General features: G+C 38.6%; 2 protein-coding genes across 2 annotated transcripts; both read left to right on the forward strand.

Annotated features, from left to right (window-relative positions):
* The first annotated feature begins 584 nt into the window (after positions 1–584).
* LOC306843790 (tudor domain-containing protein 15-like) lies at positions 585–10,266 on the forward strand. The gene is made up of 5 exons (XM_079375463.1): positions 585–815; positions 1,173–1,253; positions 2,901–8,455; positions 9,566–9,594; positions 9,676–10,266. Exons 2-4 carry the CDS (start codon positions 1,246–1,248, stop codon positions 9,577–9,579), a joined length of 5,577 nt encoding a protein of 1,858 aa, XP_079231589.1. The 5' UTR covers positions 585–815; positions 1,173–1,245; the 3' UTR covers positions 9,580–9,594; positions 9,676–10,266.
* A 389-nt stretch (positions 10,267–10,655) lies between these two features.
* LOC306843791 (uncharacterized protein) lies at positions 10,656–19,038 on the forward strand. The gene is made up of 11 exons (XM_079375464.1): positions 10,656–10,957; positions 11,486–11,572; positions 11,673–11,831; positions 12,516–12,653; positions 13,378–13,461; positions 13,906–14,396; positions 14,516–14,843; positions 14,964–15,765; positions 15,867–16,076; positions 16,649–17,055; positions 17,382–19,038. The coding sequence occupies exons 1-11, from the start codon at positions 10,805–10,807 to the stop codon at positions 18,600–18,602; spliced, it is 4,080 nt and encodes a 1,359-aa protein (XP_079231590.1). The 5' UTR covers positions 10,656–10,804; the 3' UTR covers positions 18,603–19,038.
* Positions 19,039–20,551: the final 1,513 nt, after the last annotated feature.

Consider the following 20,551-nt stretch of genomic DNA (forward strand, 5'->3'; position numbering starts at 1 on the left):
TCATTTATTTTGATTAGGTTAAAAAATAACAAAAAATACAGCCTACTGACACAATAAAACACAATAAAAAACATGATTTTTGAAATTTTTTAAAAATTGAGTTATCTATTTTTGCAAATAAACTCTTCATATGTATGTATGTATGTATGTATATATATATATATATATATATATATATATAGTATACATTTGATATTATATTTTTTATATTTTGAATTAGTTCATATTTCTCTATTCTTCAATTTACAATTTTCAAAACTACTTTTCCATTTTAATATTAGTAATTTTATTGTGTGACGTATGTATTTCTAATATTTCTTATGTTTTAAATGAACTTTTAGTCATTTAGGCCTACATCAAGTTAAACTAAATGAAAAGTTGCCTTGGGAACTAGCTAAAAAAATAAATCAATTATTAAATCAATTATTAAATAATTAAAACAATAAAAAATTGTTTTATTTTTAAGTAACGATTTGTAAAATGGTTTTAGGTTCAATTTGATTTAAAGATAGCCCCGATGCTTGTGTGCTTTTATTATGTTCTGGTTCACCCAAGAGTACCAAAAATACGTTTTTTTTTTTTTTAAGGTTCTGCTTTAGAAAACAAACGTTTGTATAATTCGACATACGTTTGAAAATTTTACTATAAAAGTTACTGATATACAAACAACCTACCTGTGTGACAACTAGCCTCGGTCCATTTCATTGTTGAAATATGTAGAAGAATCCTTATTGGTCCACAAACGCTGCGTCTTACAGCACGTGTCAAGGCCGCGCAGTCTCCAGAAAACATGCTGCGCGCTCTGAGACGAGAAGGTAAAACACAACTCAATTTATAAATGTTTGAATATAATACATTCGGTATTCATGGATCGGTATTCAATCAAAAACTACTTTTCAACACAAATACACCTTCTTATAATCCGTCAGGTGGACTGTTGTGTCATGCAGAGAATACTGATTAAACGATTCATAAATGAGGAAATGCGAATATATAAGTTGTTTTCTAATAGAGTTAACATAAAGAGCTGCAGGTGTTACTTGCTACAATCTAGTGCTTTTGTATTTATGAGATATGATCGTGCAGCTCAGAAATGCATAAAATAATCAGTCTACAATAACATATGACATAAATGAACTTATATGTGTTGTATATTAACGCTTTTTTATTAGTGTGTTGACCTCCATCCCAAGCTGTGGCAGACGTGCATAACCGCATAATTGGATTAATGTGCCTTTGAGTCAAATGGAGAGGTAAGGGTTCATTTATGTCATGTTAAATAATTGATGTCATGTGCATAGCTATATTTATGTAGTTTTTAGTATTAAATGATGTGCTGCTGACTTGCTGTGCTATCTCAATATATACAGAAAGTTTATATATGATTATTGGCTTTATCTAAAAAAAAAAAGTCTTAAAGTCTAAAAATTTTAAAAATGAATTTAAAGGGGGCGTGACCCTAACAAGCCCCATACTGTACCATATACTCCTGCTTGTTATTTTGTTGAAATCTAAAATGGCAGAAAGCACCGTCAATCATTTGTATGCACTTACAGTATTTGTTACTGTTGTTTTGCTTTGAATTTGGAGTGCTTAAGTTATTTACTATGCATGCAGTGTTTGTAGGTGTTTGTGGCAAACCGTTGATGTTTGAGTAGCTTGAGAAAGACATTATACTACTTAAATATTTTACTGGAATTCAGTGAAAAATGGCGTTATTGTAGTGTAAATATTGATAAAAAAAAATTTAATTAAGAGATTAATCAAATGCAGCCTGATATACGTCTTATTTTATAGTAATATATCTGTATTTGAACAGATGTGTTTTATGAGTGTGGCGCTAACAGAACATTGTGATGCTCACAAAGCAATTAAAATGAATGCAAACCACTGATAACCAAGATTCTATATGTGTGCAGTGCCCTGCCAATAAAAGATTGGGTTTCATTCAAACAAATGTGACCATACTGCTGTTGTTTTAAGGACTTCTGAACATCATTTGCATGCTGGTCTTTGTTGAAAGAATGCTTAAGACTTGTTAATGACATTTTAATTTCTTCACTGATTTCTTACTTTAGTTGTCTTCTTATGTGTTGTTGTATTTGTTGTACACATGCAGCTGAATTGAGCATTACCGTAACTTTGTTAAACATATTCCAGCACAGTATTAGCATGTGATATGTGCTGGATGTTGGCATGGAATTGAAATTTTAATATTTAGCTGTGGTTCAATGTGCTTGGCATAAAGCCAGTCTCTCAGTAAAATTATTTTCCTGCCCATTTGCCCAAGTAACGTAAGTGGCTAAAGTTTATGAATTAAAATGGTTTGTTCTGAGTACAATAATTTTAAGTAATGCTTTTTTTTTTTTTTTTTTTTTTTGCTATTTAACATTTAATTTGTTCTTAGTTATTGATCTTACTTGCAACAATAGGAGTTGTTTAACACATTGTTTTAAAGACAACACACTGAAAGAAGATATATTAATTCAAATATTTAATTTTTTCTGTTCTATCTTGTGCTTTTGCTTTGAAATATTCTCTTTTTTCTTTCTTTCACTGTAAAAAATAAAAAGTTGAGAACTTAAAAGTTCAGCAGATTTTTGAGTTTTCTCAACTTGTTGTTTTTATTTATTCATTTTTATTTGATTTGTGTATATTCACTTCCCCTATTTTGCATTGTGACAGTAATGCTTCATGCATAATTTTTTTTCTGGCTAAACTTTTATTTTTATTTGTTTGCCCTTGCCACATATCCAAATGCCCATCCCAGGATGTCATTGTAATAGCACCACTGCAGTTTTGTGAAAACATGAGCCAGCTGTCATTTACCTGGTCACAGATTTAAAGTGCATATTTCATATGTTTCAGAACATTGATAACAAGATTTGTTTGTATTTTAGGGCAAAAGAGGAGTCAAAGCTCCCGGCTCCATGTGTTTTGTGGCCTGTAGAGCTGAAGCTGACTCACATTGACTGCAGTCCTGAGGACACATTGGTACACTTTCAGGGCCAATATATGACCATCTGTGAACTGGACTACAACATTCTTCAAGTTGAAATTCAAAATGCTGTGAAATCGAAAGTTTCTGTTAAAGTTGGAGAACTTTGTCTGGTAGAAGATGCCGTGTCTGGTCGCTGGTTCAGAGGAAGAGTCCAAAACATCCAGAAGGATTTGTTCCACGTGTTTTTGCTGGACCATGGAGATGTTTTGATTGTTGGGCCCAACTGTTTGTCCTGTATATCTGACACACTGCTTATGCTCCCACCAAAGATTGTCTGTGGTTTCTTTGCCAACATACTGCCAGTCCAGAACCGATGGGACAGTTTGACAAAGAGTTATTTCTCTTCCTTGATAGGCAGTCAGATTAAAGGATATATCCATTCCCGTCTGCCGTACCATGTCCTCTTACTTGAAGTTCCAGACATTAATTGTGACTTGTTAAAACTGAGGCTTGGAAGACATGTGGACACTAGTACATTTCTGCTACTAGTTGAGATGCTTATTGAGGAACCGATTCCACAAAGTAATGAGTCTGTCCCAGATCTCTTGATTGAAAACCAAATGGGGCAAGAATGTTGCCTCAAATCCTCAAGCCTGTTGGGCTTTGAAGAGATTCTGTCACTCAATGGCCCAAAGCTGAAAGTTGGTCAAAAAGTAAGAGTCGTCATAGCCGCAGCCGTGAACCCTAGATTATTCTACTGTCACCTGTCCTCCATGAGCAAGGACCTACAAGAAATGTCAAACAAATTGGCACTTGCATGTGAATCAGGCTGTGGTTCCCTAAGCAGTAAACCCCTTGAAAATCTCGGCTTGCTCTGTGCAGTCAAAGGGAAAGATGAAAAATGGCACAGAGGATTTGTGCAATGTCTCCCTCTCAACTCTCAGGTCCGAGTTGTGTTTGTCGACAGTGGCTATTGTGAATCGGTGAAAGTTGAAAACATCCTTCAGCTACCATCAGAATTCCTCTCAACACCGATCATGGCATTCCCATGTTCACTTTCATGCTTGGAAGAACAAGAAGAGACCATTAAAAACCAACAACTAGAGCTTCTCAAGACTGGGTTGCTGGGGAAGGCTTTGGAGGTTGAAATCGATGCCTTTCACAAAGATCAGAACTTCTACTTGGTCACATTGAGCACTGCTGAGAAGCACTCAGAGGAGCAAGCCGAAGTTAAACCACTTGAAAGTGAAGTGCTTGACAGCAAGTCCAACTTTCTCCAAAATATCCTCGAAAAGATGTATGCAACAGATATGAAAGCAGTCCAGACTTCTGATACAGTTCCTAGTCAAGCAATACCTGACGGTTCTCTTTTTGAGGGTTATGTGGTGCATGTCCAGAGCCCAAAACATTTCTGGATAAGGACAAAAGAACAAAATCCTGATTTTGAAAGCATGACTGAAGAAATCAAAGATTACTTCAACAAACTACAGTTGAATGAGGAGGTTTTTGAAGACCCAGTGCCTGGTGCACTTTGCTGTGCAATGTTTGAAAAAGACATGCTTTACTACAGGGCCCTTATAGTAGATACTTTGGAAAAAGGAGCTGAGGTGTTTTTCATCGACTTCGGGAACACTGAAAAGGTGCCAAGCATGTTAATTAAGAAGCTTCCCAGAAAGTTTGCCATTCGACCAGAATTTGCACTGAAATGTGCTTTAGCACATGTCGCTCCCACTGAGGACATCTGGACAACCACCGCATCCAACTTCTTTAGGCAAGTCACATCAGACAAAACTTTGATGGTTCATGTCATTCACAGGAAAAATGGCAAATATGTTGTTGATCTTTTTGAGAGAGGAGCTGAAAGTAATACTAGTGTTGCAACCATCATGACAACAGCAAAAATGGCCCTGGATTGGAGATACAACCCGGCATTGGCGTCTGTTAAAATAGAGCCATCATGTAAAGATAAGGGAAATGGTCTGAGCAAGAAAAAAAATAGCAAGGACTGTCATGTGGTGACCTTTTGCAAAGTCACATCTTCTAGGCCCAACCCATATCATGTGAAACCAGAGTGTGAACAACAGAATGACGCTGAAAGATGCACTGCCAGTAAGACATCTAAGCCGAAGGTCGTTCCCGCTGACACTTTCAAACCGATACATTTCAAACCTGGATCTGAATTAAGTGTGATTTGCTCACACATAAATTCTCCAACTGATTTTTGGTGCCAAAACCAAAGCACAAAAGTTGATCTGGACAGATTGATGGAAGAGATGCAGGCGTTTTACCAAACACACACAATTGCTTTCAAGTCGCCTGCAGTATGCTGTGCTGTAAAGTCTCCACAGGACAACCGATGGCATAGAGCATGCATGTTAGAAGAAAAAAACGACAAACTGTATTTGATGTTGGTCGACTTTGGCATAATTATCCAGGAAAAGATGCTAAATATCCAAGCTCTTGCCCCACAGTTCTTTGAACTTCATGAACAAGCCTTTCGATGCACTTTGAACTTGATTGAACCTGTTGGAGGAAGTTCTTGGAGTGCAGAAGCATGCATTTTGTTAAGGGATTTTGTGTCTGAGGGTTCGCCCAGTATATGCAGAATTCAATCCCACCTTTATGAGCAAGGAAAAGGTCTCCTCTATGTGGTCACCATTCATACGTCTCTTCAACAGGCCACCACATACCTTGTAGAGAAAGGCGTTGCAAAGGAAATGCAAACTCCGAAGCAGCTAACCTCATCAGCCCACCCTCGCTCCTTCGTTTACTCTTCTTTCAACATAAGTTCTGGAAGCGAAGAACTGGTGCATGTTACTCAAGTTTGCAGTCCTTGGGAAATCTATTTCCAGCTTGACAGGAATACAGAGATCGTTGATACGCTGATGGAGAGAGTTGCCGAAGAAAGTCACCTCTTGACTGCGACATCTGGGGACTGCAGTGGTAATGTTTGCTTGGCCAAATATATCTGTGACGGCAAATGGTACAGGGCTCTGACGCACCCTGTTCAATCCCATCAGCATGTGAGTGTGTTCTTTGTCGATTATGGTGATATGCAAATTTCTGAGAAAACAAATGTTATGCCGATTCCCACAACAGCAGTTGACTTATTAATGACACCAATGCAGGCTCTGAGATGCAGTCTTTCGAATGTTCTAGAGGGGGAACATTTGCCAGAAGTCAACACGTGGCTCGAGACTAACATCTTCAACAAATCCTTCCATGCCAAGTTTGTTTCAAGGGACAAAAATGGACATTTTGTTTGTGATCTTTATGATGAAAATGTGCATGTCAATGAAAAAGTCAAAGAACTCATGTCAACTCAGGGTGTGAAAGAACATGATCTGGCTGCAAGCATACCTGCCTTAGATTCTCACAAAGAAGAAGCGGATGTTGACGTTTCAAACAGTAAAGTGAACTCCAAAGCAAGGGGACGTGGTAAAACCAAACAGGTTGATAAGCAAACTCCAAAACCCATAAAATCTCCCAAAGCACAACGCAAAGGACCAATAAAAGCAAAAAGGCAGGACATGCCCTGCTCTCTTAAAGTGGTGCCGCCTCAACAGAGCTTGCCAAAACTTTGTGATCTTCCTGCTGTCAAAATGGAACCAGCTTCTAAAGGTGTGGGCTTCATCTCTCATTGCAATTCTGTTAGAAGCTTCTTTGTCCAGATGGAAGACGATGAACCAAGCATCCTTCAGGTGGGTGAGGAACTAAACAGCCCTGTCTTCAAGGATAACATGAAAAATGTGGAAACTGAAGTAAAAGTAGGGGACCTTGTTGTGGCTGAGTTTGAAGAAGACTTGGCTTTGTACAGAGCTGTTGTCACCAGCGCATCAAACTGTGGCCACTTAGCCGTCGAGTTTATTGATTACGGCAATACTGCAACTGTGGACAGGAAGAGTGTTCACATGCTAACCAATACGTTTTTGTCTAAGCCCAGATTGAGCACTGCGTGCACACTTGCGAAACCTTACTCTTTTGAAAACGACTCTCTTATCAAGGAAGCAGTTGGTAAACCTTTAATGGTTGAATTCATTCGAAAGCTCGAAAATTCATGGGAAGTGAGGATCGAGATTGTTGAGAATGGCTATGTGCATGGGGAATCAAAGTATGATGGTGATCAAAGCAAAAATGTAGATTTGACAAGTCAAGACAAATTTCCAAAAGCATTCCAGAGCAACAACCAAACAGATTCTTACATCCACGAGGCTCAAGCAGTTAAAACCTTCCAGCAAAAGACCAAGCCATACACACAACAGGGCAAATGTGAACTCAAAAACACTCAGACAGAAGTGAGAACCTTCCAGCAAAAGACCAATCCAAACACACAACAACGCAAATGTGAACTTGCAAACAATCAGACAGTTGCAACAAAACAAAGAAAGAAAGTAGGCACTTTCCTACCGACATGCATCAAAACTAAAGAGTTTTTGAGAAAGAGAACAAGAAAGAGAAAGGTTAACTTCCAAACACCACGTGCGACAACAATTTCAGTGACTAAAAATTCAAGTATGTTCCAAGAAAATCTTTCTGCTTGTAATGCTAATGACCTTGAAACCTCTAAGGCACCTGTTAGCATTGCTCTGCAAGATGTGAAAGACAACAAGTCAGTGAGAAGTCCTGATATGTCGCTTGACCATCCTCGCTTCCAAGACTCATCTTCAAAGAGCAGCTTGGATCGACCACAGACTCTATTCCAGGCCCCTGTCCAAATGAACTTTGAATATAAAGGATTTGCAGCAGCCGTCACAACCCCATCTGAATTTTACGTCATTCTTGAAGACCTGCTTTTGATTGTAGATACGGTCTTTGCCATTCTTGAGAACCTTCGCGAAGTGTTGGCGCCATTACCAGAGGTTCATTTCGTTCCTGGTGCGAGCTGCTTGGTGAAATCGGCAGAGAAGAAAAAATGGTGCAGGGCAGAGATTGTGCAGTGCGATTCCACATCGGTGCTCATGAACTTGGTTGACTATGGGCAGTATGTCGTTCTGTCTCGACGGGATGTCGACCAGCTAAAAAAACTTCCAGAGGAGCTCAGTAGATTACCTAAAGTCACCTACCATTGCTTACTGAGGGGAGTTAAGCCCAAAGGCCAGGACTGGTCTGATGATGCCATCGTTTTCTTCCAGAACTGTATGTGTCATAGCAACCTTCAGATACGTTTCAGACAGCATGTTTCTGGCACACAATGGGAGGTTGACATTGTCACTGGAAAGCGAAATCTCGCAAAAGAGTTAGTAGATGCTGATCATGCCATGTATATCGATAATATGCTTGGAATCAGGTTTCAGCAAGAGCTAGGACCAAACAGGGAATCTAAACAAGACATCTCCAGCAGTGTGAGTGTTTTATCCACAACAACTGAGCACACAAGCCAAGTCGAATGTTCTCAGCCACTCTCTTCAAAGGATCAAAAGTCATCTCAAGATTCTGTTGGGGAGCAAAAGAACAGCAGTGAAGATCTCAGACCTGTAGAGAAGGCAACGCTTAGTACATCAGGTATCAAACAATGTGAGTGAGAATGATAAACCTACTATGATCTATTGTATTAATTTAACTTTCTGCCAGTCAAATGTTTGGACACACCTACTCAATTCTTAATTAGGGGTTAAATACTAAAGGAAGATCATTTTGAAATGGTTACAGTGTTTTCAACTATTTCTTATGTTTGAAATAGTTTAACAGGCTCATAGAACAATAATAATAATTGTAAAAAATCATAGAACAAGTTTTTTTTGCAGATATCGTTTTCTTTAAGTTTTAATTTTGTTATAAATTATTTTTAATCAATTAAGTAAATAATATATATATATTTTTTACTGCATATTGTAGTCATTTTGTAATATATATATATATATATATATATATATATATATAAGACAGATAAATTACAAAATTTAATTTATTTGGCATTAAATTAGCTTCAGGCCATCCTGCTCTCCAAGATATTGGTGCTGAGAAAATAAATCAAAATAAACAAACAATGTCAAGTCAAGTTCTGCTTATAGCTTATGAACTTTTTCGTCTAGAAACACACTTATTTTACTTCTGTTTCCTTTTATAATGTCAAATACTGTAAAACTGAGTTGCAGTGTAAAAGTTAGCTCACACGATTTTCAGAGCAATCATCAAAAGAGTTAATTATTTCAACAGTTACTTAATCACAATGTAATGATTCTCACTACGCAGTTTATTCTGTCAAGTTGACTGTGTTGATTAAATTAAAAAACAATTAGGTTGTATTTGTCATATTAAAATAGCATAGTAGATGTCATTACTACAGTAGTTCCATTTGAGCATTAAAGTTTGGGGATAGTGCCACCTACTGGTCGTAGATCATATTAAACAAATATCTTTGGTCATATGGATTAAAATGATTCAATGCATGAATAATTTCTGAATTTCACTGTCCAGCTAGTCACCCCCTGAACAATTCATATAGACAAAGTCTTTACAATATTCAGGTATTTAAAAATATTCATCAGTGGTTGATGTAACCAAGAATTGTAGACTACCTTTGAACTAATTTAAAGCTTTACCCGTTTATTTTATAGGTTATGTTACTTTTATATTTCAAGAAAATAACTTCTGGCTTACATTTTTTTTTTTTTTTTATCTTAGGTGAGCTGATGTGAGACGGCCTATGCTTCGTAAGTATGAAAATTTAGATTCATTTCCCGTATACTGATTATGTAGGTAAACTTAATTTTACTTAATTTGGTTTATTTCAGAATAGAGATGCTGGCGAGTTACGCTTGACGTTGCACTTAAAGAACAGTCCAGCTTTGGAATGGCTGGATTTAATTGTTTAATTTTTAGTTTCAGTAGTGATGTTCTATAAGTGTGTTTTGTAGAAATGGAGCATTTTGTTTTATGGAGTACAATTTGTATTGTTCAATCATAATAGTTGCTGCAAGATTTTAACCATGACACTACATCATATTTTTGATGGGAAAACAAATCTAGTTTTAGAACGTAAGACTGGATTTCCAGCTTTTTGGCAGTTAGTATGTATCTATAAATGGGTGTGTGACTGATGAAATATACGTTTGGTTTATTGATAGCTGTTGGCTATGATACCTTTAAGTTTTGAACAGCAAAAGTTTTAGTAATTATAAGAATTGACATTTCACCTCTGTTTGATTGTGCTGTTTAACACAGTGTTGTTTTTTTGTTTGTGAAAATGTTAATATTTCTAGTTCTGTTGGAACACGCAATAAAAAGATAATCAACAGATGTTGTGAAGTAGCTGTGGAAAAAGGTTGTTGTCAGAAGTGGGATTCGAACCCACGCCTCCAGAGGAGACTGCGACCTGAACGCTAGCTGCCGAAGGATAGTCCGACAATATTTCGAAAATGTCAAGCAATGTTGAACTGCACAGCCAATCGCGTCGAAGCGCTATAACATTTGGGCCAATCGCATCGAAGCGCTATAACATTTCCAGCCAATCAAAAAGCGCGATTCTTAACATTTTCTTAACATTCGTGACATTTGACCAATCAGAGTACACGGGGATGTCGACGGCGCGTTGCCGCGCATCACCGCTAGGTGGAGGGGTCAGCGCTTCTAGTCAGGTGTCAATCAAATTGCCGAACCGCGCCGAAGGTGTACGAAAGAATGGCATAATCCTCAGGGGGCGTGTCAAAGGTCAAAAAAGTTCAGTACCGAAGTTCATGACCAGCGAGCATCATCGCCGCGCGGAGATCAGCATCATTTCACGGAGGACATCACTTTTGTTGATCAAATACAGCGGATTACGACAGGTAAGAGATTATCATCTAATTGCATTTTTTTTTTTTTTTAATTAGCGTGTCGTTTTTAATTATTCTTTCAAAACTGTTTCATCGAACTCGAGGAAAAATGTCTGGCAAACAATACAAATCGCATAAAGCGATGTCGGACGCTGAATGGATTTCGCGTCTTAAAAAGTTTGCCAGAACAGGAATTTGGCCATCAAATGAGGGTAACAGGCCAGCTCCTCGACAGAAGAAGTGGTTCCAGATTTATCAAAGGGTGAGTGAGTGTTTGTTACCTTTGCATGACTGAGAAATAAAAAAAGACTGTTTGTTGACTTGCATAATCGAACATTATTAGTATCTTTGTTTAATGTATTTGCATAACAGAACAACACACAAGGCTTCAGTACAAACATGTACCTGATCCCATTCATTAGAGCAATGCAATGTGATGGCTTACACCACTGTAAACCAGGTGTCATAATTGTTTATAGACATTTATGTTGATAATGTTGCAGGTATTTTGAGATTTATGTTCATGAAAAGCTACAGGAAAGATGTTTGTGTACTGGGAAATTCAGAGATTTGAGAAGGTGGGGGAAGGGATGGTGAATGAATGATGGTGGTTTGAAGGTGTGAAATGTTCCTCTCTTGTTTGTCTCTCCTTTAAAGAAAGATGCCAGCTGTAACATTATATATAAAATAAATAGTGACTCATGTCCTAGAAATGAATGTATTAATTATGAATGTAATGCTCTTTTAAGGGACTCACTTGTATGCATTACATTTGTTATAATGCTTACAGATTGAGAAATGTCCGATGCAGTCTCGTGGCCAGACAACCTTGCTTGGAGGTGTGCTGAAATGCATCTGTGGTTTTCACACTCCAAAGGTAACATTACTGTAGCAAGTATTTTTTGTTAGTATTATTTACTGAAATAGTTTTCTTTAAGAATTGTTATATGTATTTTTTTTTTTTTGGTTGTCTTAAGCACCCCACTGTCTCTACTGGACCAGCAGAAAGGGCGGTGGAACAAACTGCTGCTGCTGGAACAGCAAAGAAGGCCATGGGGACAAATCAGCCTGGCACCCCGCCCCAGCCCCAGCCTACTGCACCCGTGGCAAAAATAGTTGCACCACAGTTGTCAATGGTAAGAATTACAATTTAATTTTTTTAAAGCATTGAAGTATGTGTTCAGTTCAAATTCGAGGAAGTACAGAAAGTAAGAATAAAAAAAAGAAAAAGCAAGAAAACTATGAGAGGGTGGCTTAGACCTGCTAATTTTCACACCTTTTGTACAATGGGGGCAGTTGCTGTCTGCTGATTGGTCGGTTTGAATGTCTCAGATTTGGTTTAAGTCACATGGTCAAGGATAAAAGAGAAATGTAACCTGTGTGCTTTCTCTCTTTCATCTCTGGGCTCTACTCTTGGATTGCCCTCTTCCTCTCTAACTGAGCTCTGCCTGGGTTGAAGGTCGCTGAGCTAGACTCATGTCCCTCATGGCATCTCTCTCTGTACTTCTCATGTGGTAAAGCTACTTTTTCTCTTTTTCATTCTCTATCTCAGGTAACATTCCACATACACACTGGCTATTATTAATTGTACACGTTAATTATTCCATCATGCAAATACTTTGTAGCTATTTCAAGAGTAACCTAAGTCAGTGCTGCTAATAAATCATTCTGCTTATGGACTACATTTCCGTTCTGAAAGAAGTGTTTTTACCTGAAGGCTGCATTTACTTAAAATAGTAATATTTATATAAATAGTAATAAATGCTATTATCACACATTCTGTCTTCTCACTGAAATGTCAATTTTTTGCCCCTTTTTAGTTTACCAAACCAAGATTTACTGGCTCTCACATTGCTGCAGCAAAGCCAAATCTTAGTGTGGCCAGGAGACCTTCTCAGGTTCAAGTCCAGCCCAGCGCAGCAGTGTCTAGTGCCTCAGTACCAAGCACCACCGTCTCTGTAAGTACTAACATAATCAACATTGTATTTTATGAAGACACATTTCATGTTCCATTCTATCTAAATGATTAAACTTTTTAAAAATATCTTTAATACCAGAAGACCATATTTTAATAAAGGAAAAAGCAATATTATGTAGAATAAATAGATTTCATACAAACTACCATTCAAAAGTTTTTTTTAAAGAAATTGATAGTTTTATTGAACAAGGAGGCATTAAATTGGTCAAAAATCTCAGTAAAGACATTTAATGTTACATAAGATTTCTATTCAATACATAATGTTACAAAGGATTTCTATTTTGAAAAAATGCTGTTAATTCTGAAAACACCTCTGTAATGCAGTTTTATTAAGCATCAGCCATTTTCACATTTTCAACTAATAGTAAAAAATGTTTATGTTCAAGACAATGATTTCTGAAGGATCATATAACACTGAAGACTGGAGTAATGATGCTGAAAATTTGTTCTTGCCACCATAGAAATAAATTACATTTCACAATTTTAAATTGTAGTAATGTTTCACAATGTAACAATTTTTTATATTTGTTACTGTTTTTACTGTATTTTTGATCAAGTGCAACCTTGGTGAGCAGAATAGGTTTCTTTTATAAACATTTGGACCCCAAACTTTTAAACTGTAGTATATGATTTAATCTAGGATGAGTTAAAGTTATTATGTTATATTTACAAAATCTATTATATTTCACTTCATGATTGTACAGACACTAGATCCTCAAGTTCCAGCCCCTGTCCCCAGAGCCACTGCAGATGTGTCCAGTCCTGCACAGCCATGCAGTATTGTCTCAGTAAGTAATTTCTTATTCTGTTGGTCTAAAAATTTAGTAAATCAGCTGTCGCCAGAAATCTACAGTCAAAATATTATCATAATGTAAATTGAGTTGACTTGATACTAATTTACTAATTATAAACAATGTGTAGAAGTTAACATATTCATGTGTCAAAATAAAGAGAGATTGTTTGAAAAATTACAGAAAATAATATTATTTTATATATTAAACAGGATTTCAGAATATAATTTTTTTTGTTCCTTTTTTGGATGACAGCATTGGATAATATAAAGTTATCAGTTTCATTGTCATACTAATCACTGTAATACCATTGAAGGTATTCAAGTAAAAACTATAATTACAATGATAATTTTATGTGAAAGAAGTGATGGATTAAAATAAAATGCTTATTAAATGAATTGCCTTCCTTGACTAAATGTTTTGTCTTTTTTTCCTTAACAGACAGCTCCTTCTGGGTCATTATTGCAAGCTCCATCTGTAGTTCCACTTCCTCGTTTGTGGTCGGAGACCTTGCCACCAGAGGATCACAAGTGGATTGGCAAAAGGCTTTTCAAAATGGGATCCAAGGGAAAGCCAGAGCTTCGTGATAACCTCCAGCTCTGGTATTACCCACCACAGCCAGCACTTATCTATAATCAGGCTCCAGCTCCAGACAGATTCTTTTGTCATTCTCTTCTGCTGTGGATGCCATACAAGCTGTGGAGGGTAAAGATTCTCTGTCCCAATCCTGCCTGCGGACAACATCAGCTGACAGGAGGCGGTCTGCACAAAAGAGCCCGGCAGGTTCTAGACATTGACAGAACATATAACATGGTCACAGAAACCCTCATCTGTACCAAGTGTAGAGCCTCGCATGTGTCCTGGAGTCATGCCGTCCTGCAACAGCTAGATCTGGGCCATCGTTCTGAGTTTCAGGTCATCCTCACAAGGAAGTAAGTACACTTTCATTCCTCATCCAGTTGTTAGCCCATCATCACATATATATGCAAATACTAATATCAAAAATCAAATATCTAAAATATATGAATGTGTGGATTTCGCTTTTCCTAAGGTATGCCTGTGATATGCGGGTCATCCGGCTCCTGCGTGAGCGTGGCTTAGGCAACAGCCCCACGCGGGTGATCAAGCAGCTGCGTGAAAACCACAGCGAGCAGTGGCTTCATCGTCTGGCCCGGTACACCACCCAATGTGTTGACTTCCTCAATCAACCCGGGGTGATGCCGGTAAAGTTCCAGGAGCCCCCAGAGCCTACAGTGGTCCCAAGCTGCAAGTGGCTGCTCACTGTTTACAGCCAAGACATCCTGACAAGGCTGGATGAAATCCATGCAAGGATAACATCCACTTATGGCTCTGTCTTGAAGATGGATTCCACTAAAAAGGTTAGTTGTGGATTTTTGTTTATTAATGCTGTTGTTTATATACATCACTGTATCTGTATTTTACATGGTGTGATGTTTGATTACATTTACAGCGTAACTTCATATCATCTCTTATTACAGATCACCAAGAAGCTGGCTGGGACAGCGAGGGGAACGGGACACTGGCTTACCTCTGTTGGCAACGAGTTTGGTCAGGTGCTCATAAGTGTGCTGACAGCCCAGGAAGGAGCAGGACTGGACATGATGGTAGACGGTCTGGTGAAAAGATACCAGCAGGCTGGTGTGGATCCACCTGCTGTGTTGTACGTGGACTGTGGGTGCTGCACCGAGGTGGGCGAGACCAAGCTGAAAACCAGATTCAGAGGCTGGCCAGATCTCGTGATACGCTTGGACATCTGGCATTTTATGCGCAGGATTGCCCTGGGGTGTACAACTGATGCCCATCAGCTGTACCCGATCTTCATGTCACGGCTATCAGCGTGCATCTTTGAATGGGATGCGGCTGATGTCTCTATGCTTCGCAAAGCAAAGAGAGAGCTGTTGATGTCCCAGGGTTGGCCTGCACTGACAGATGAAGATGTGAGCAAGCATCTGACCAGGGAGGAGCTGGCTCTACATTGCCGGAGGAGGACCTGTGGAGAGGAGACTACCATCCTTCTCCTTGAACGACTGCTTGCAGAGCTCCTGAGCAGCAAGGGCAACGACTCCCTGGGTGTTTCTCTTCTGGACCGAGAAAGGATGGAGCACATCTGGAGTGTCCAGAAGAAGCACATTAAGTGTATCCAAGACCCCCCTGGTGTTGCGCTCTATACAGAGACAGGGAGCTTAACCAAGGGAGGTGTGCTTCTGAAGACATACAGATGTGCCAGAGGCTCCACTTCTCTCGAATCCTTTCATTTACACCTGAACCGTTTCATCCCAGGTACATCTTTGTCACACACACTGCGCATATGTACAGAAAGAACATTAAGTGTCTTTGTGTGTTTATTTAACACTCCCTAAAACTGTTGTGTCTGTTTACAGGGACCAGTGCAAACAGTCTGAACTTTCAGATTTATTTGCTGGAGGGTCTACACAGGTGGAACCAGGATCGGGAGGCGGCTTCCCTGTCATCGGAGCCATCAGCTTTACGCAGCTACACAGGAGAACTTGTTCACTGTGTTAACAGCAATTATGAAAAGCTGTTTGGGAGGAAAGTGGTCCCCATGTTTTGTCCCCCTGCACGTTACACCGGTAAGAGAATTTATTATTGTTAATTAACTTGCAATTCAATAATCTCAGTCGATATTTTATATTTAAGCCTATAAAGTCAGCATGATCAACTTTTTCTTGAAACATGCCCTCTGTCATCTGATTAATATTTTCTATCAAGTAAAAGGCCTTTCAGTATAATTGTACAAATGTCTACCTTTAGCTCATACTTAACGTGTCATTTTGCTGTGAAATCTTTATTATTAGAAAGTAATTATTAGTAACATTTGGTGACATTTACTGTACTGAAGCAACTTTACTTAGGTTTACTTGATTAGAAAAACCAAGTTACATGTAAGTATCAAATATGCTCATCAGGTTTTTGAGGAACATTTATTTGTATGTCTCTCAGTCATCATTGTATTGCATTGCATTATATGTTTTGCCCCCACAGTTATAGGTTTCTGGCCTCTGAATAATTTTTTTTTTCTCCTCGACTATGAGCTACATGTTTTCACACTATTACACTATATGAGCTACTACAAATGCCTTATGTATCAAATATGATACACAACAATTTTATTTAATCCGTTTGTTTATTGTTTTTATTCCAGGTGAGCTCATTGGAGTGCAGTATCTGTTCCAGCAGACTGGTCAGGCACTGCAGGACATGAACCCAGACTCTGAGGAGACTGCAGAACTCATCGAGGACCTTAATGTGGAGGAACGAGATGAAGATGAGGGCTTCTGTGACATCAGCGAGGATCACACCATTGCTGATCCAGAGGTTGTTCTGTCACCACCCTCCTCCACACTGACACTGGCTTCTTCCACCCTGGTCACCAGCAGTGACACGGCTGTACTGGGCTCCACATCCCCTTCACTGGTCCCTGGCCCCACACTGTCTCCTTCATCACCTGGACCCTCAGGGACTGCTGTCTCACCTGTTCCCTCTGAAACGTCTGTTTCACCACTCCCCTCAGAGCCAGAGGATGCTGGTCAGGATGATGATGAAGAGACGGTAAGTGCCATTCCTCTGTATTTCTTTCAAATAAACTAGAATAATTCAAACAAGGATGGACCAACATCTACTGCTTTAAATCCAAACTTTGCTCAGATTTTCAACTAAAGTCATTAGTAGGCAACAAAGATGCATTGAGTCAAATCTCAAGTTTTATTTTGTTAGTGCTTTGTACTATACAGAATGTGTTTAACAGCTTCACATTGATAAACAGGAAAATAACAGAATCAATGGAACTAGTTATGGAACTATGCATCAAAGAAATGTGATTATATTTTAAATTAAATTAAATATAAATTATATTTTGTGCTTGTGTTTTCGAAAAGGCTGTTGACTACCAAAATGTCCCGGGATATCAACATGTGGACAGGCTGTCAGAATATCTGGTGGAGCTCCGGGGTTACACAGCCCTCAGCCTGACCAATCAGGAAGCCAACACCATAATTGCACTTTGGCAGAACTTGGATGACCGAGACAAGCAACGGGTGGTGTATGCAGCTCGACACCAGAAGAGACTGCTGAGTGGACGCTTCAGAGTACCAAAGACGCCCACTAAAACCCCTGGAGTAGAGAGCACTACCAGAAGTGTGCTGGGTGCAAGCAGCGCACCTGCTCAGTGGCCTGACTGTTGCCGTCTGGTGGAGACCATCTTCATCAGGCTTTGCACTATTCACCCAAGCCCCAAAAGAAAAGGCAAGGGATCACTGTCGAGATGGTCTCTGATCCTCCAAGACTACAGAAGGATAAGGCAGCTTGTACTGGGCAACAGCTTGGTGATGGGAGGAACCTCAATGCAGCTGGTGGAGGTTAACCAGAACACCCTGATTCAGTGGTACAACAACAGACAGAAAAAGCAGGAGCTGTCTGTGCTGCTTCAGGGCATTCAGTTGCCTCAGACCCTCCCTGAAGCTCAGGAACCTCTCCAGGCTGCCAAACGCCCACGGATTGAGCCAGAACAACCAGCGGAGCAGCACCAGTACAAGCTACCAGAGAGTACAGCAGGTCAGGCAAAGCAGAGGCAGACTTCTACTGGACGACCCCCTCTAAGACCCAAGGCACCAGCACAGAGTCCTATGTTGGTTACGCCATCAGCACCTGGAGCATCAGCGCAGATGGTACCCAACATACTTATACCAGCAGCACCATGTTTTCAGGGTGTGCCGATGCTTCAGGGTGTGCCAGTGTTCCAGGGTCTGCAAATGGTTCAAAGACTCCCGATGGTCCAGGGAATGCCAGTGGTTCATGGTATGCCGATGCTTCAGGGAATCCCAATGGTTCAGGGGATGTCAATGATACAGCCACAGTTACAGCCTACAGTTGTGCAGGGCACCAGTTTACAACCTGCTACACCAGCTGCCAGCCCCCAAGCCATGCCCAAGAGACCCTACAAGAGAACTGTAGAGGCAAACACTTGCAAGAAGTGCGGGCAGTTCAAAACAAGTGCAACGGGACATAGCCAGTACAGGGGCCGGGTGTACTGCCCACAGACTGAGACTGTTACAAAAGAACAGTGGTTAGAGGAAATGCGGCGAACCGTTCCCAAATAATGTATATATTTGTATTTATTGTAGTGTTGTATATAGTTGTTTAAATATAGTTCACTATTGTTAATGTTTGTGTTGAACATTATTTAACTTTTTGTTTTTTAAACATTAATATTTTTTTAACTTTTTATTTACTGTTTTTAAACCCTTTTCATTTAACTTATTTAGTGTTTTTGAAAACTTGATATTTACCGTTTTATTTACCTTTTAATTTACTGTTTGAAAACTTATTTAATATTCATTACTGTTCTGTTAGCATAATTGTAAAATAAAAAACAAATTGGCAAATTATTGCTTTTTGATTTCTACTTTTATTTTCATTTTATCTCCCTTTTAATTTATTGTTGTTTGAAAACTTATTTAACATGTAATTTAATTCATTTAATACTTGTTACTGTTCTGTTGGCATAATTGTAAAATAAAAACAAATTGGCAAATGATTGCTCTTTTAATTTTACTTTCGTAACACTATTTCATCAGTACACTGCAACAATAAAACATGTCTATAAAAAGATAATTTGTACATTTTGTCATTCTTGTCACAGACATTTTTCAGCATATTAATTACTATTTTGCATTTTTTTTCATTAGAAATAACAGATTTGTGTCTGAATAAATTGAATAAATATCAACACAACAACTACAAATAACAATAATACGATTAATCAGAATAAATATCAATACAATAACTAATAATAACAACAAAAACACATTTACATTGGTATACTTTAATTTTCATGAAAGAATATCCAACAAAGTACATATGTTCATTTTATTAACCTTGAAACTTCCTTTATTTCATGAAATTAACAATATTACAAAAACGTGTCTTTAGCTGGATTCGAACCCCGGTCTTGGTGAGCACCTGCAATAGGAAACAGTGTAATTAAAATGCGCGATTTTCCCGCATGAAGAAGCCGGAAAATGTATCACTGCACGCATGCTAAGGAAGAACTGTCTTTGAACGTCAAATTTCACCCTCTCTTTTCTTCATTTCTCTTTTCTCTTCTTCCCCTTCTCTTTTTCTTTCTTCCCCCTCTTCTTCCCTTCTTCCCCATCTTTGACGGACTATTGTTCCCCAGCTTGAACGCAGCGCCTTAGACCGCTCGGCCATCCTGACTGTAACTACATGGTTATTACACGCTAATATAGCTATTACAGTTATCCCAAACATTAATTTACTGGTGATTTTAACTACATCTACACATCACTGGCTTCATTAATGTTATATTGTCTTATGTAGAATACAGCATTCTTAGCTAAACAGGACATACTCAAGCATTTTTTGTAACGATGACTCATTGGCAGTTATTGGATGGCACATATCACTAGGTTTTAAATGTTTTCAGATGAAACACAAAAATCATCCACAAGGGGACGCAAGGCGGCTCAAACATACACTGAGCAACACACTAATCTGGGGCCAGTTGCTTAAATTGAGCCCCTATGTAGTCTGACCAACTACCAATTAGCCAAGGGGTAATCAGTCTTATTTTTCGGATTCAACTTACAATAAATTACATTTATATCTAACTGACTTCAATAAGTTATAACCTGTCTTCAAAGAAAATAAAATAAAATATATATATATAATATACACAGTGCCCTCCATAAGTATTGGAACAGTAAAGACAAAATTTCTCTGTTGGCTGTGGAGTCAAGACATTTGCAAATATGATTAAAAGATGAATATGAGACACAACTACAGAATGTCACATTTTATTAGCCTTTTCTGCTCATATATGTTTTACCAAATAAAAAGAACAGCACTTTTAGAGTTCATCCCACTCATTGATGTGAGCATAAGTATTGGGGCAGTTGAACATAAGGCAGATATAAAAGATTAAAAGCTATTATTTAGTTGCAGATCTCTTGCACACAATCACAGCAGTGAGTCTGTGACCCATAGACATCACCAGACTCTTGGTCTCATCCTTTGAAATACTTTTCCC

This window comes from Barbus barbus, assembly GCF_936440315.1.
Source record: "Barbus barbus genome assembly, chromosome: 24".
Lineage (NCBI taxonomy): Eukaryota > Metazoa > Chordata > Actinopteri > Cypriniformes > Cyprinidae > Barbus > Barbus barbus.